Source organism: Andrena cerasifolii, chromosome 16, assembly GCF_050908995.1.
Source record: "Andrena cerasifolii isolate SP2316 chromosome 16, iyAndCera1_principal, whole genome shotgun sequence".
Lineage (NCBI taxonomy): Eukaryota > Metazoa > Arthropoda > Insecta > Hymenoptera > Andrenidae > Andrena > Andrena cerasifolii.
Window position 1 is genome coordinate 7,185,871 of NC_135133.1, and position 14,554 is coordinate 7,200,424.

Consider the following 14,554-nt stretch of genomic DNA (forward strand, 5'->3'; position numbering starts at 1 on the left):
TCCAACTGTTCAAATTTCTATCGCGCAATGAAACTAATGTATGTGTATAAATTTCACGCGTTAACAAGTCGCCGATCGAAATCGACCGAAATTAGCTTGCAATTAAGGACTTTGGCAGTAGACGGAATTAAAGCATGCCAAGCAATCTTTCGTGTCCCGCATAACGAATGCCCGATACGCTTCGGTGCACAGGCCGATTCCCAAGAAGCTCGTTAAATCACGCGTTAAATTACTATGTGAACGGATACATTCGAAATCTAATCTGTATTACAGCGGCGCGTTCGAAAGTAAACGTGAAATGTGAAAATCCACGGAAAAATGCGAACTACTGAATACGCATTAGACCATCAAACGCGCCGATGACACGGATGCACGTAAGTACATACGATAAATAACATCCTGCCTATTCCATTTATTGTAGGCTAACATTTCAATCTCGCCTTGCCATAAGAATATCTGACAATTCATCCTTTGTATGGTAATTAGTTAACCAACACGTGATATATTCACGAACAGCGGTTCGACAAATTATTAAGCAACATCTTTTTAAATAGAAAGTTCGTTGTATCTATTCCTACCTTTTTCCTCCATTTTCTCCTGGTCCGTTGCAGGCTCCATCCACCGGCTCAGACAATCTTAGTCGATATTCCTACTTTCACAATATTTCCCGCTAAAACACACTTTTATCGTAATTCAATAGATAATAGCACTTCACTCGACACATTTTTAGTGTTAATTAAACCTTAACGCGATTAAAATTCGAAACGAGAGGCAACTCCACGACGCGACGTTTTCGACAATCCGGAAGGAAGTGACCATCTAACGGTAACAGCAATAACACACAATTTCTGAACCGCGAGAGGTAATCGATTTGAATAAAACAGAAATAAATTTTTCGCTTCGATTAGAATGAAGATGTAAGTAAGTAGTTGAGATTTTTAATTCTCAATTAAACGATCTATTGAACGTATTTTCAATATTCTTTGCAATCGTTCCAAGTGATGCTGCAATTTGGAACGTTCCATTTTTCACAACTCTCGGTCCATGTTCCGCGATCCTGTTAGTTAGCTTCCGAACTGTGTCTTGGCGCGGTGCGTTACGTTACGAATTATTCGCAGTATTAAGTGTTTGTTAGAAGCCGTTTTTGCAGGCGAGTTGGGTAAGGACTTAGAATATTGACTTAAGCTCGCTCGCTGCACGTAATATTTGCGGTTCTCGTGCAGGGATGTTGCGAAAAGTCTCGTAGACTGTCTAGTGGGCGAACGAGTGCATTTTTCTCCCTCGTAATGTACGAAGACTCGCTCCGTCCGGGAGTCAGAGCTCGCGACACGGTAGAAGCACGTTTCAGATAGAGTAATTGATACTTGAGCGTGAAGTCTGTCTACTTATTCGCGCTCTCGGTTACCGACAATTTATGCTCCGTGAATATAGATATTCGTGCCCAAACCATGCGGGACGACGGCCATCTTTTCTCTCTCACTCTCTGTCATACCTTTTATATATATATATATATATGATCCTTCTCTCAGCGTTTCGTCAGTTAGGTTACACTTTCCCGCGTTTTTTACTCGCGTACTCTTCGCGAAAGCTTACGAAGAGTCGTTAGCGCATAAAAATTATTGCAATTACGTGTTAGTATTGAGACTTTTTATCAAAAGTAAAATCTTTATTCTTCAATTTTCAATTGTCACTGAACGTTCATTGTAACGTGATCGAAGCGCATCGGGTATGTACATGGATCGAAGTGTAACAAAATTGGAAGTCGTTCTTTTCAGTAATATATTTTACGAATTCCTACTTAATCGTATTCTTTCATAACAACTCTTCGATTTTCTCGTTAATGTTATCGTTGCATTTTTTGTACAAATGTATCGTCGACAAAGGTTGCCCTAGTTTCGCGCGTTAATTTAACGTGGCAGTGAGTGACTTCTGTAACTATAATAAATCCCTAATTCTACAATTATTTAACCATCGCTGTATTGTACAGGTTCTCGCAATTTTGAAGTGGTGCCCACTTGGAGTTCAATCGACATCGATTCCTCGGCCAGCCTGGACGTTAGCACCAGCGACACAGCGAAACGTGAGTTTTGGATATCTTTCGAGTGAATGACTATTTACATGTAAAGGGCCCAGGGATTGATGGATTTGTACTTTACTTGTGATATAGCATGGCTTTATAATTGTTATATCAGTCTGAAGCATAGTTTCAGTAACGTGCATGCCGAGAATTATATTAAGTATATCGTAACATATTTCTATCCGTAACATCGCGATCGATCGATTTACACAATCGTTTAAAATCACAATGCGCGCCGTTCAAAACAATCAAGGAATCGCCTAGTTGTACATTGGTAACCGATACTTTGAAAGCTCAGCGTTCTCTGCAAAGTTTCTTTCTTCCTTTTTCATTCGCCCGAGGGACCCTAATAATCATTTCGAACGGTGTGATCCATTAATCGCTACCACCTAGTGGCTATGTACAAGTAAGTACTTACTGGCCTGGGTCCCGTTCGCGCAAACCTTGCCTATTTACTTAATATTTACACTCTCGTCCCCGCTTTACTCTCTAAACGAGCCGCTTCGTTACAAATGAAGCGCCCCGGATATAATATGCCCACGCGCAAGTGGGAATTAATTAAATAGAACAGATCTAGAATTGCACGTGTCCGAAGTCGGATGTCTAAACACGATCAACAACGCTTTAACCGCAAAGTAAAATACTGGCCTTTTAATGACTACCTCGGTGATCCACGATAACAAGTACCTAACAAAGCAGAAGTGTATATAAAAATCGTAAACAATATCCATTCGTTGCAATGTTCGCTCTGCTCGAGAACCAAAATCGCGTTTCGACAAACAAAAGCTTAGAGAAACACCGTCGCTCCCACCCTCTATTTACAAACGCTATATACACGCGTGATGGTCGACTCTAACGTAGAACATTGTATAATCTCTAATCTCGCGGATGTTCAGTGGACGTTACATAGATAGTGCGTTGTTCGTTGTTTTGAAATTGTCATGGACACTCTCCGAAGATCCTCTGGGAAATCTTCAGCTCCCGTATCTCGTGATCTCGCTGGTCCCGGGCGTCCGGGACGGCGAAAGCGCCGATCGGCGCGAGCCGCGCGCTAAAAGCAAATCGGTGTTCGACGAGGCTAGGCTTGGCCTCGCGGTCCAGGGAAGACCGCAAAAGTTTCGTCCGCGCGGTTCTTTCTCAAGGAAGGTCCGTGGACCGTGGTGCGGGGGCCAGGAGAGTTTCACCGAAATCCCCGTGCTACCGGTGCTCGCGGTATCGGTTATGGATCCCGGCGGACGCGACCCGGCCGGCGGTTACGACCCTCTCCCCCACGGGGGGAGACTCTGCGGCAGGAGAGCAAATAGGCGCGGGACAAAAGCAGAGAAGAGGCGGCAGAGCGGCGGCGACGGAGGCGTTTACATTGGCAGGCGTCGAACGCTTGTAAGATAAAGCGGTTGGCAACGTTCTACACGTGTACGCCGGTTTGTAACGCACGCTCCGAACACGTGCACCCCGCAGTTTGACGTGTTTATCAACCGATGCACCGCCGGTTGCATCGCCGTCGCTTTCCCGCTTCCGCGAACGCGGATCGGTTCGCTCTCTTGATCTGTCTCTCCCCTCTCTCTTTCTCTCTCTTTCTCATTCTCTCCCTTTCCCCCATCGTCCCTGGCCACGATCACCGCGAGCTAGCGCGCTCGTTAATTAAAGCGGAGGACTCTCGTTAAAGTCGATTGGCTTTTGCGCAACCAGCCATCGATCGGCGATTCGCGATCCTCGCCGTGATTACCCGGAATTGAGACGTTAATCCTTCATTCTTCCAAGCGACCGCGGGGCCGCGCGCGCGTTTAACGATTCGGCGCAAATGATTTGTCTCTGCGCGAGCGATCGGCCCGATCCGGTAATTCCTGCTCGGGGCAAGAATGCAATTAACGATAACGCGCGGTTCTGGGAATCTTGGCCGGCTATCGAGCGCCCGCTGAGCGCCTTCTTCGCTGACGCTGGATGATTGGAAAGGAAGGGGTGAGAGGAGTGGGAGGGGGGTGTAATTGATTAGGATATCACGTATCCTTTTTTCACGCGCCGTATTTGGCGGAGCAGGTTACTCCGGCGACCGCTTTCCACGCTAGAATTCATCAGCGCCGCCTCTGTGTAAACAAAACGCGCGCGAGTTCGTTGGATATCGAGCGAACGTTCGACTTCTCCTTGCGCTGCCTCGCGGCCTGACAAGAAATGCCAGTCGAAAGTTTTCCTCCCCTCTAGGACCTCGTCGTCAGGTCTATAGGCGCTGGCCTTTTCAGCGGAGGACTGTCTCGATCGCTCCCGCTCTCCATGTCGATTTCATCGTCCTCCGTCTCGTCTCTCGCTGGAGTGCTCGCGGACTTCATAGACAGGTCCATAGGGTTATCCTGGGGAGGCAGGCAGTCCGGTTCCGGCCCCGGGCTGCAGAGCGGAGAACCGTCCTCCGAGCGAGCCTTCGCGGACACTGGTGAACCCTCCACCTGTGTTCGTTGACTCTTCAACACCGCGTCCAGGTAAAATCGCTTGTTGTACGTCTCTCCGACCTCCGCCCTGGGGGAGGAACTCTGCCTCGACGCCTCCATGTTATGATTGTGCGCGTATCTGTCGTTGTTGTTGTTATTCCCGCAAGGGTCCTTGTGGTCCACGCTGATCGTTGTCGTGGCGGTAGTGGTGTTCGTGGCGGAGATCGCACCGGTCGCGTCTTCGATCACTGGCGAGTGTCGAAGGAGGTTGGAGGAGTGATTGGGCACCAACGGGTGGGAAGCCCCGTGAGAAGTGGCGTACAGGTGATAGGGCGAGAACATGGTGAGGCTCGGGGGTGGTAGGAACGCGGGTGGCAGCAGGGACATGCCACCGAGGTGGAAGCCAAGGGGTAGGCTCATCATTTCCTTGCTAAGAGCCGACAGTTCAGCCACGGAGGGCTGCAGATGCGAATGCAGGGGTCGGAAGCCCGGGTGCCCCGAAAAGGCGGCCCGTCGCTCCGATATCTCCACGGAGCTGTCGCTGTTGTGCGATTCCGGGGAGCTGATGCTGGGCGACGTCGAATTCTTGTAGTCGTCCAAGCCCAACATCAGCACGTCGTCCTTCCGCTGGCCAGCGTGAATGCCGATGGGTGGGCTGATCGGTTTCCGTTGCTGTTGCGCCAGCTGCTGGCTGGGAAGGGTCTGCTGGTAGTGATGCTGTTGTTGTTGCTGCTGCTGCTGCTGCTCTTGCATCAGACAGTGGATCTTGAACCAGTTAGATCTGCGCCCGTACCTCGAGCCAGACTTCGACATGCCCACCAGAAGGCATTTCCTCAAACGGCAGGCCTTGCAGGCTGTTCGGTTCTTCTTGTTGATTACGCACTCCCCGCCATTCTTGCATTCGGAGATGCTGCTCAGGTTGTTGTAGGATCTTCCAAAGAACGACTGGAACAAACAGAGAGGAGCTTTCGTTATTACTAATGCGATAATGCAACGGGGGCAAAGGGATTGTTATTCATCTCGGCGGTACTAACGAAGCGAATTAAATCTTGCGGGTGAGCGTTACAAAGGAAGCGTACGCTTTAAATGTAAATTGAGGTCCCGAAGATTTACCGAAAGATGTGCTGCGAGCGCAACAGCGGCGCAACGCTGGTAATGAGTACGGCAAAGTCGTTAGTTCGTAACAGCGTGCTCTCGTTGTCCCATTCATGTTGTACGAGCGGGGAAACAAGCGGCGTAGGCGCGTGCGGCCTACTGTGCTCGTGCTAATTGCCGAAATGGTGCAATTCCGCGATTCCGACATCGCTTGGCTTTCGTGTCGGAGCCGGGAGAGCCGCGCGCCGGGTCACCCTTTCATTCGCATGCATTCTCGCAACATTTCTTTTTCGGCTTACTTAACCGCGTCTACCCGCGCTGATGTGTTCCGCTTCGATTCGACGTTATCCATCGACAAAAAAAATGCCTCCTCTTCAACAGCCACCAGTGCCTGCTGTGTTATTCTAAATCCATCGCGGTCTCGCAATCGGCAACGAAAAACCAGGAATCAAACACGCGTCTTACGAAACGCGCGTACAATTTAAGACCTCGTTCTTTATGACAGGCATCGAATCAGCCTCGTGCCCCAACTATGCATTTAAACTCGCCGCGTATCGCTCCGAGACACCTACGACTTCCTGTGCAACGACAGCTGGAAAATTTCGCCCTTCGCGGTAATGATCAGCCTTTAAAGAGACACGACGGCCGACGTACGCGCGGCACCGTCCACTTTCGCTTTTTCTGCCCGTACGCACGCTATATTATTAATCGTTTCTGGTTCGTTTGTTCCGAAAACGAGCTCTTCCTGCGGCCCAGTGGTCCCGATGCGCGAGCCCCCGAGACCCGGCCACGCTGTTCCACTTGCCCTCACCGCCCAGCACAGCACCGCTGGTTTTCGTCGTCGTCCTCGGCGTCGTCGTCGTTCAGTCGTGTCTGACCGCGCACAGTCTCCAACGTCGGGCCCCGTCGCGTCGTGGAGTGCAAGGAAGACAAGGAGGACGGGCTACGGGAATACGCGCGACGCTTCAGGAGCGATGACACAATCGAGAAAATGCTACCGTTATTACGTGCCCGGTCCCTCCGCCCCCCGTGTCCCCGCCTCTATCGCGACGGCACATACTGGGATTATGCAAACGCGGCTCCACTTCGAAACTTTGCTCGGTCGCCTTTTCATCGTCGAACCTTCCAGCGATTGTTACGGTTTCCTTTCGAAAACCACGCTGACCCGCCGCTAAATAGACCGGCTAATTACGCCACCGTTGAACTTTCCTGGCGTAAGAAACGCGCGTATCTCTGACTCACGTCCCGGCGACGAGGGGGGAGGGCAGGAAAAAACGGCGTCCAGTTGAAATTAGTTCTCAATGGGAGCGCTAATGAACCATTGTATCGTTTCCACTCGGTTTTCTGCTTTTTACGCGGCCCCTGTAAACCGCGAGTCGCTCGGCCCGACCTGGTATCGGCACCGCGCCAAGGACCCCAGTCGCGCGCTCTTCGGGTTTCACCTTTTGCCACTGCAATCGTGAGACAGATCTACGCGAAGACATTGTGGCCGCGCGAGCACGTGCACGTTTCGTCAATTCGCGATCTCGGATCCGATCGCTTCGAGCCGGTGCTTCCGGCGCTTCGCACTTGTCTGCCACAATTGTTTCCGCCCTAGTTCACGGTTACGTCACCTCGACATTGTTTCGTTTCGTTATTTTCGTTTTCAGGCCCACCGTAGCATGTCAGCTCCCCCTCCCGTCCCCCATGAGTCCCTTCCTGCCCCTCCCCCTGTGTTCTCCACCGTGGCGTCGTTTGCTTTTACGCTCGACTCGCGCGTTCCGTACATGAGACGCGGAATAGAGTGTTTTGGTACGTAGAAGCGTTTGTGATACGGGATAGGATTGACGACCTTTTGGAGTGATTCCAAAGACGATTCGTCAGATCCGAATCAAGTTACCGAGATAACAAGATATCTCGGTCTGATCCCAAGAGTAACGTCGCGCGTAAACAAATCCGTCAGTCACAGCAAGCGAGACGGATCAATCTGTCCATTGTTTCTAACAGAAGCTATCTCGAGTCTTGAAAACGTCTCCTCAAAATTGCGTCCATTTCAAACCATAAACCTGACGATCTTTTGCGCAATAACCATTCGGTGGTTGAACCAAAGCGCGGTTAGATTCGGGGGCCCGGTTGACACGCATGCCTAGTCAGACGTTTAACCTCGGCCACGAAGCAATTCGTGAAAGCGATCAGTGTTTCTCAGTTTTGCGAAACCGCGGGAAAGATCGCCGCCACTGGCTCGCAGAAAAAAAAAGAAGAAACGGAGAGGAAAATTTCAGGAACGAGGTTCTTTGCTTCCAATTGGCGGTGCTGTACTTTTTCTCCCCCCAACGCGATCGTCACGCTGCTAGATTTCCTCTCGCACCGGCGGCTTCGAAAGGAACATCGCGATCGGAAGATGCAAATCAATTACAGAAGCCGATTACAGCGGGTAGCTTGTCTGGCCGCTTTAATCGGATCTCTATCCGTCGTTGAATTCCCAAGGAAATGGAGGGTATCGGTTATTAGATTGCGGAAAGAGGACTCACCTTGCAGCCCTCGCAGGTGAAGGCGCCGAAATGGAAGCCGGCCGCGGGCTCGCCGCACACCTTGCACTGTTGGTTCATCTGCAACAGAAAATAACGGCGTTCTTTGACTTTGCTTCGCGCGATACGAGTGTTTATCTGCAATCGATGGCGTGGCACCGTCTCCCGCCCGCGGACTTGCAACTCTCTTCCCCGGCGATCGCGGTGCTTCCGTTCCGGTGGATGACGAAACCGAGGGAGAAGAAAATCGATGTCACCCTCGGGCGGTCGCGCAACCTCGTATATTCCTGGCGTCCGACGAAATCACAATGCGAGCCTTATCGTGCGCCCACAACCGATCGAGCACGATTGAGAAAGAGAAGAAGGCTCGTTGCGCAATCCGCCGGTTTGCGCGATTCGCTGGATCGTAGCAAAGCGGTGCGTGTTACGTTCAACGAGCGGAAAACCCTCGGTGCACTTGCCTCCTCGCTCCTCCGTCTGTTTCTCTCTGTCTCTCCCTTCCTCCGCGCGATGCCTTTCGCCTTCTTCGACCGCCCGTCCACGAAACGGATCGCGGACTCCCGTCAGTCTCGTTTTCACACCTCGCCGCCTTTATTCCTTACTTTGTGTCGTTTCTGCCACCGCAGCCGGGCCATTTGCATAACGCTTCGAGCGGCCGCACAGTGGGCCGGATTTAAATTTTGGCGCCTTTTGGGTCTTTTTTTAAGACATCCGAATAAAATTTGCGCTAAAAAATAGGAAAAAATTATTACTTTCTAATGATGTATAATTTAATATTTTTTACATTTATTTGTTTATTTATTTTTCAATTTTTTTAACGTATTTGTGATTTGGCACCTTATTTAATGCCCTTTTCAGTAGTTTAAATGGAATGTTCGGGAAACTTTTCGTTTTCAAGTTATAAGCAAAAGTCGAATAATAAATGAATGCAACCAAATATCGTTTTGTTTAAATTAAAGACCAATTTTTTGCGCTAAACATCACCTTCTATTAGTAATCAATGATGTGTTGAAAAATAATTCTGAATATAGTGAGGAAATTTGCGATATTTTTTAAAATTGACAAGGAATATCTTTCAAGTCCCAACGAGTCCCAACTTCTAACCAATTGGAATATTTGCAGAACTGCCACAAATGAAGACGTATTTCATAGATTGTTATTAACGTCCCATACATATCGACCTTAAGAATAAAATCATATAAAAAGAAAATTAAACCACTAGCTCCTGAAGCTGCAGAACTGATACTGAAATAAAATCAAGAAACTCAACTATCAACCTGTTACTTACAACACGAAATGGTAAGATTCGTCAAATTACTTTTTATGTTTAATAGCACCTATTGAGAGTGAGAATACAATTTTAGTCGAAGGTTTATCTGCACCATAGCATAAACAATTTCAGGTGCCTAAAATCTGAACAAATCCTTAGAAGAGTTTCTGAGTGTCACGCGGAGTCCCGATATCGGGTGCAAACGCGTCGCACGACGCGCTTTAAACAGTAATAATTTGTAAAGTAGGACGAAGTAGGATGTGGTTTTTACATAATCATGTAGAGGAGGGTGTACTGAAAATATTCCAATTGGTTAGAAGTTGGGACTCGTTGGGACTTGAAAGATATTCTTTGTCAATTTTAAAAAATATCGCAAATTTCCTCACTATATTCAGAATTATTTTTCAACACATCAGTTACATTGATTACTAACAGAAGATGATGTTTAGCGCAAAAAATTGGTCTTTAATTTAAACAAAACGATATTTGGCTGCATTCATTTTTTATTCGACTTTTGCTTATAACTTGGAAACAAAAACTTTCCCAAACATTCCATTTAAACTACTGAAAAGGGTATTAAATAAGGTACAAATAAACAGTATGAATTTTTTTCTATCGTAAATAAGTTAAAAAAAATGAAAAATAAATAAACAAATAAATGTAAAAAATATTAAATTATACACCATTAGAAAGGAATAATTTTTTCCTACTTTTTGGCGCAAATTTTATTCCGAAAGGCGCGAAATTTTAAATCCGGCCCACTGTGGGCCGGGTCCCGAGATTCAAGCGGCCACTTCCCCCCTGCTCCAAACGATTTTTCGCTCGCGTCGACGGAACCACGTCCCGATACAGTTTTCACGACCGCCTCTGCACACTGAATCCTAACGAGGCCCGGGTAATATGGGACAATAGTGGTGACCCACATACGTAGCCCGAGGGCACGCGGGGCCGGTGTCACCTGCGGCGACTTTCATACATGACAGACTGTCGCTAAATGGGAAAGTAAATCTCAGCTAATGGAAGAGACATCGATTGTTTGATCAACGGAGTCTCTCTTTCCTGACCTACACCCCACAGTCGTTGACTCTTCTCATTCGCGGGCGCTCGACGCCTCGACGTGCCTACGCATACCTTTAATTCCGCGTTCGATGCTTTTTTTCCCCCCGTTCGCCCGCCACTTTGGCTTCCTGCATCGCGACCCGACTTTCATATCGTCCCCGGTGGACGGGTACACCGTACACCTCTCTCATCGCCCGACGAATCGGTCCGGTGGCAAGGCACCGTTTCACCGGCGTGATTTCGTCCACCGTCGCGAGGGGGAGAGGAACGAAGGAGGAACGATCTCTTCGCGGGATCGTGCCGGCCGAGCGTTGCTACAGAGCATTTTTCGAATCGGTAGGAAAAACTGGCGTATCCGCGATCTTGAGCAATCGTCGCGGTTTGCTTGCTGGACCTCGACGGTTGCCCTCGCGAAATCGAGAGGGGAACAGGCGCGGAATCAGGCACGGGGAGAGCGCCGGCTGTTAATTGAATTTAAATGACGATGGTATTCTCGTTAAATATAGCCTGCAGGCATGGTTGATATTTTCAGAGGGGCGCATCCACTCTTCTGTCTGCGCGGGGCTCGGCACTCGGCAGAAGGATTGTTCTGTATACTATTAATTACCGATAGATGCCGGCGTATCGATAGCGGGGATAGTACGAGAGCAGCGCTTCACGGTGCGCCAGAGGTATCGCAACCTGCACTGATTGCAGGTGTGCATCCGGTGAGCCATTCAGGGGGTGCCTGCATACTCGAGCGTTTCACGTCGATGCGGTTGCAACGTTTAAGCCATATTGTTACGCTCGCGTGTCGCAACGCGTGCACGGACCGGTGATACCGTGTTTACGGGCTTAATAGAATCTCCGCGACGCGAAAAGAATGATAGATGATTTAATGTTCCTCCGGCGGATGACTTTTAATTATGGCCTCTCCGCGGCCACAATAAAACGCTTGATTAATTAAGCGTGGCTCGCATTTGCGTGGATGGAGCGCGTTTAGGTGTTACTTAACGAAATCGTTGCTTCTCCCTCCGCTAATGATCGTCAGGTCGTTGGGACGGGGATTTAATAAACGCGGCTCGAGTGAAGCATCCTTCGTAGTTCTAGAGAAAGTTCAATCTCCGCTGGGAATGCCTAAATTCTAGACGTTGCCGGGGGAAAGTCGACGTATAACGAGCACTTATCGATTCATTTTCGTGCGATTACTTCGAGGGAAGGTCGAGGCCCGGCCCCGACGGCGATGATCGTCAAGATCATCAGGGCCTCGAGCCGCAATTGTTGCGCTAGTCGATCGAGCCGTGAGAATCGTAACGACTCCTGCCGCTCGTAACTCTCGGCGCGATCGACTCTCGCGCTCGGCCGATACACCGGCGATCATCGGCGATTCCAGGGAAAAGACAGTGGACGGGACCGAAGGTGCAACCGCCAGCACGCTTGATCGTTTCAAAGGGATCAATCCCGAGTTCCTGCGCCTGCCGCTCAGTGATTGTCCTCCTTTCTAGAGCTGACCTTCTCCGATAAAGACACTTGCATCTCTGCGATCTTCCGCACCGAGGGGAAAAGAACGGCGCGCCGATCTGGCCGACGATCCTACGGAAAGCGCGGTACTCCTTTTATGAGCGACGCCAGACGCGTTTAGATGAGGCTCCCCTCGAATTAGCGGATTTTTTCTTCATTTACATGCGCGTGAAAGTTGTACCCGTTGTTTTAGCGCGGAACTATTTTAAATGACCGACGCCTCGTTACTTTCGTCGTCGCGGCACAGAGAGGCCGGACGACGGGCGTAGAATTTCCCGTTTTCTCGACGACTCACGCCTACGGAAACGAGCGTAGTTCGGTTTTCGCCACCGCGATCCAGGATTAAGCTTTACGACCGTGTACGCGCCCGTTTTAAAACGTGCTGCTCAACGCCCCTCTGCCGGTCGCGTTTATGCTCCCTGCCCTCCGATTTTTAAGCCACCGACGCGGGGGAGGATTGTAAAAAAAAAGGTTCGAGCCTGTTTTTCGTGTGGGCTTCACCGTTATTCGGCTTTTTATTGGTGAAAAATGGCTCGGGCTCTATTTCCCCTGGAGCACTAAAGCGTCGAAGCTTGCCCAGCCGGGTGGGTCATGGGGCAGGTCATTTTGTTACTGCCCCTTGTGAGCAGCAATTATATTTTTGGGACACTTCACATTCGCCGCTGTTCTCATCCGGTTTTTCACGCTCTATCGTACACTTTGATTATTTAAAGATTGAATTATAAAAATTGGGACTTTGTTCGACTTAAACCTGAGGGAAATCGGTAAGGAGAATTCGCGTTCGAACAATCGTCGTACCTCATCTTCGACAAAGCAGCGCGATCCAGTTTGCAGAGAGGCACTTCCGGCGTTTCGAAACGAAACAGCGCGGCGTTCCGCAACGATCGGCCTTCGTGCGATGCAACGTGGACCGTTTGTTTCCGATGCTATTATTCTATCGCTGTTCGATACCCCGGCCCGTTCAGATTCGTATCTAACGTATCGCGCAACGAGCGGCGCGCTATTGGAACGTGCGTCAAATACGCTCTCGAATAGGAGCGCGATGCTTTTTCCACGAGCCGATCTATTTACGCGCATTTCGCGTTATAAATAGCTATTGCAATACCAATGTCCAAGCACAGCCGCGTGCATTACAATTCAAAGTTGAACGATCTTGATTCGAAAAGCGCATTGTGTGCCGATTTCAAGCCAGATTCTCGCCGCTCTGGGAATGCCCCGTGTCCGGTATCGTCGAGATCAGCGACGCCTAATGAATCAAATAATTAGCCTAATCGCGGCGCCCGAAGGTTCATAATAGAGGCAACGTTATCGCGAGTAGAGTTCCCATGCCCGCGACACGGCCGTTATCGTTGGAATCTTGTCGAACCGTGACGCTTTTCACTCCGTGTCACGATCAAACACAAAGAAATCGGTCAGCCACACACGCTGAAATTACGAAACGCGAGTGTCCTTCGGCTCTTCTGCCCGCGCTCGTAGCGGTGCGCGGTACGAGTTTACTTATTCGACGAAACGAACGTTCCGCGACACATTAAGGCATTATGGCACAGTATACGGTGCCATTAACGTCTACCGGCAGCGCGATACGTTTTGAATTAGTCCCGATGGGGAAATCCGCGATTGAGCAGCGATAAAACAGGGAATATGGATGGTCGTAATTTCTGCGAGTCTGATTTGACTGTCTCTCGTAAACAAGATGATTCTCGTACCTTGAATTGCGACGGTGATTTAATGCTGCAGAGGAGTCATCAACGGCAGGATCGGTTGCTGGGTCTCTTTGTCAACAGTAACACACCATCCAGCACTGTGCCACCATAACGTATTGCGAACTGTTGCGAATTGATTCGCGACACTGGTCACTCGATCGCAGTCACCGAACCGTCGGGTGCCGCGAATTTACACGAATGTCTGCACAGGGGATCCAACGGTTCGGTACACTGACAAATTCACTGTCCTCGAAGCGGCGAAATCCTCTCGGCACCAGACGCGAACGTCTTCACTGTTTCGTCCGCAAAATCCGTGGAACGAAACTGTCACATCGGTGGGCGAACAGAGTTCCTTAACCTGACAGTCGTCGGTCTGCGTACACTTTGCGTATGTCTCGTCCACTCGGCCTTCGGACGTCACTGGAGCGTGCTTGACAGTTGTCAAAATAAAAAACAGCTCCACCCTCCTGTTCGGCAATGCCCCGATATTCGTCCTCCGCGATGGGCAACGTCGCGTAAAAAATGGAGGAGGGAAACGTATGGTTCGGTCCGACCGGATAACGGAAGAAGAAGCGGCAGAAGAAGAAGAACAAGAAGAAGATTCTTGACGCGACGATGACCGTTAGGTGAATGACTTTGGAAGGCGAGGGTGTCCACGTCGATTCTTGAATCAGCCCCCACCTCCGATTATTTTCTGCGGTCCCACTTGGTTCGCCCGATCGGTCGGGCCCGCTCGCTCGTTCGCTCGCTCGTTCCCTAGCCAGGCTAGGCTCGTGCGCTCTCGTAAGTATACTTCGAATGGGCCTTATGGGCACACTGTGCGTCGGATCAGCGGAGAAGCGTGCAGGGTCCATCCGCGGCACAGGTGGGCCGCGGGTCCTCTCGTACCTTTGGTGGGGGGTCATGCCGGACGACCGGGGAGA

The 14,554-nt window shown here is 49.8% G+C and overlaps 1 protein-coding gene across 1 annotated transcript; it reads right to left on the bottom strand.

Moving 5' to 3' along the window:
• Positions 1–1,645: 1,645 nt before the first annotated feature.
• Positions 1,646–8,201, bottom strand: LOC143377493 (knirps-related protein). Its single transcript, XM_076828768.1, has 2 exons — positions 8,103–8,201; positions 1,646–5,442 (listed from the first exon to the last, which is right to left on the bottom strand). The coding sequence occupies exons 1-2, from the start codon at positions 8,178–8,180 to the stop codon at positions 4,273–4,275; spliced, it is 1,248 nt and encodes a 415-aa protein (XP_076684883.1). The 5' UTR covers positions 8,181–8,201; the 3' UTR covers positions 1,646–4,272.
• Between the last annotated feature and the right edge of the window lie 6,353 nt (positions 8,202–14,554).

Bases quoted from the DNA above. Each gene is read 5' to 3' on its own strand.
- LOC143377493 (XM_076828768.1), bottom strand. From the start codon at position 8,180: ATGAACCAACAGTGCAAGGTGTGCGGCGAGCCCGCGGCCGGCTTCCAT. The intron at 5,443-8,102 runs GTGAGTCCTCTT...TGTTTGTTCCAG, and splicing joins TCACCTGCGAGGGCTGCAAG to TCGTTCTTTGGAAGATCCTA.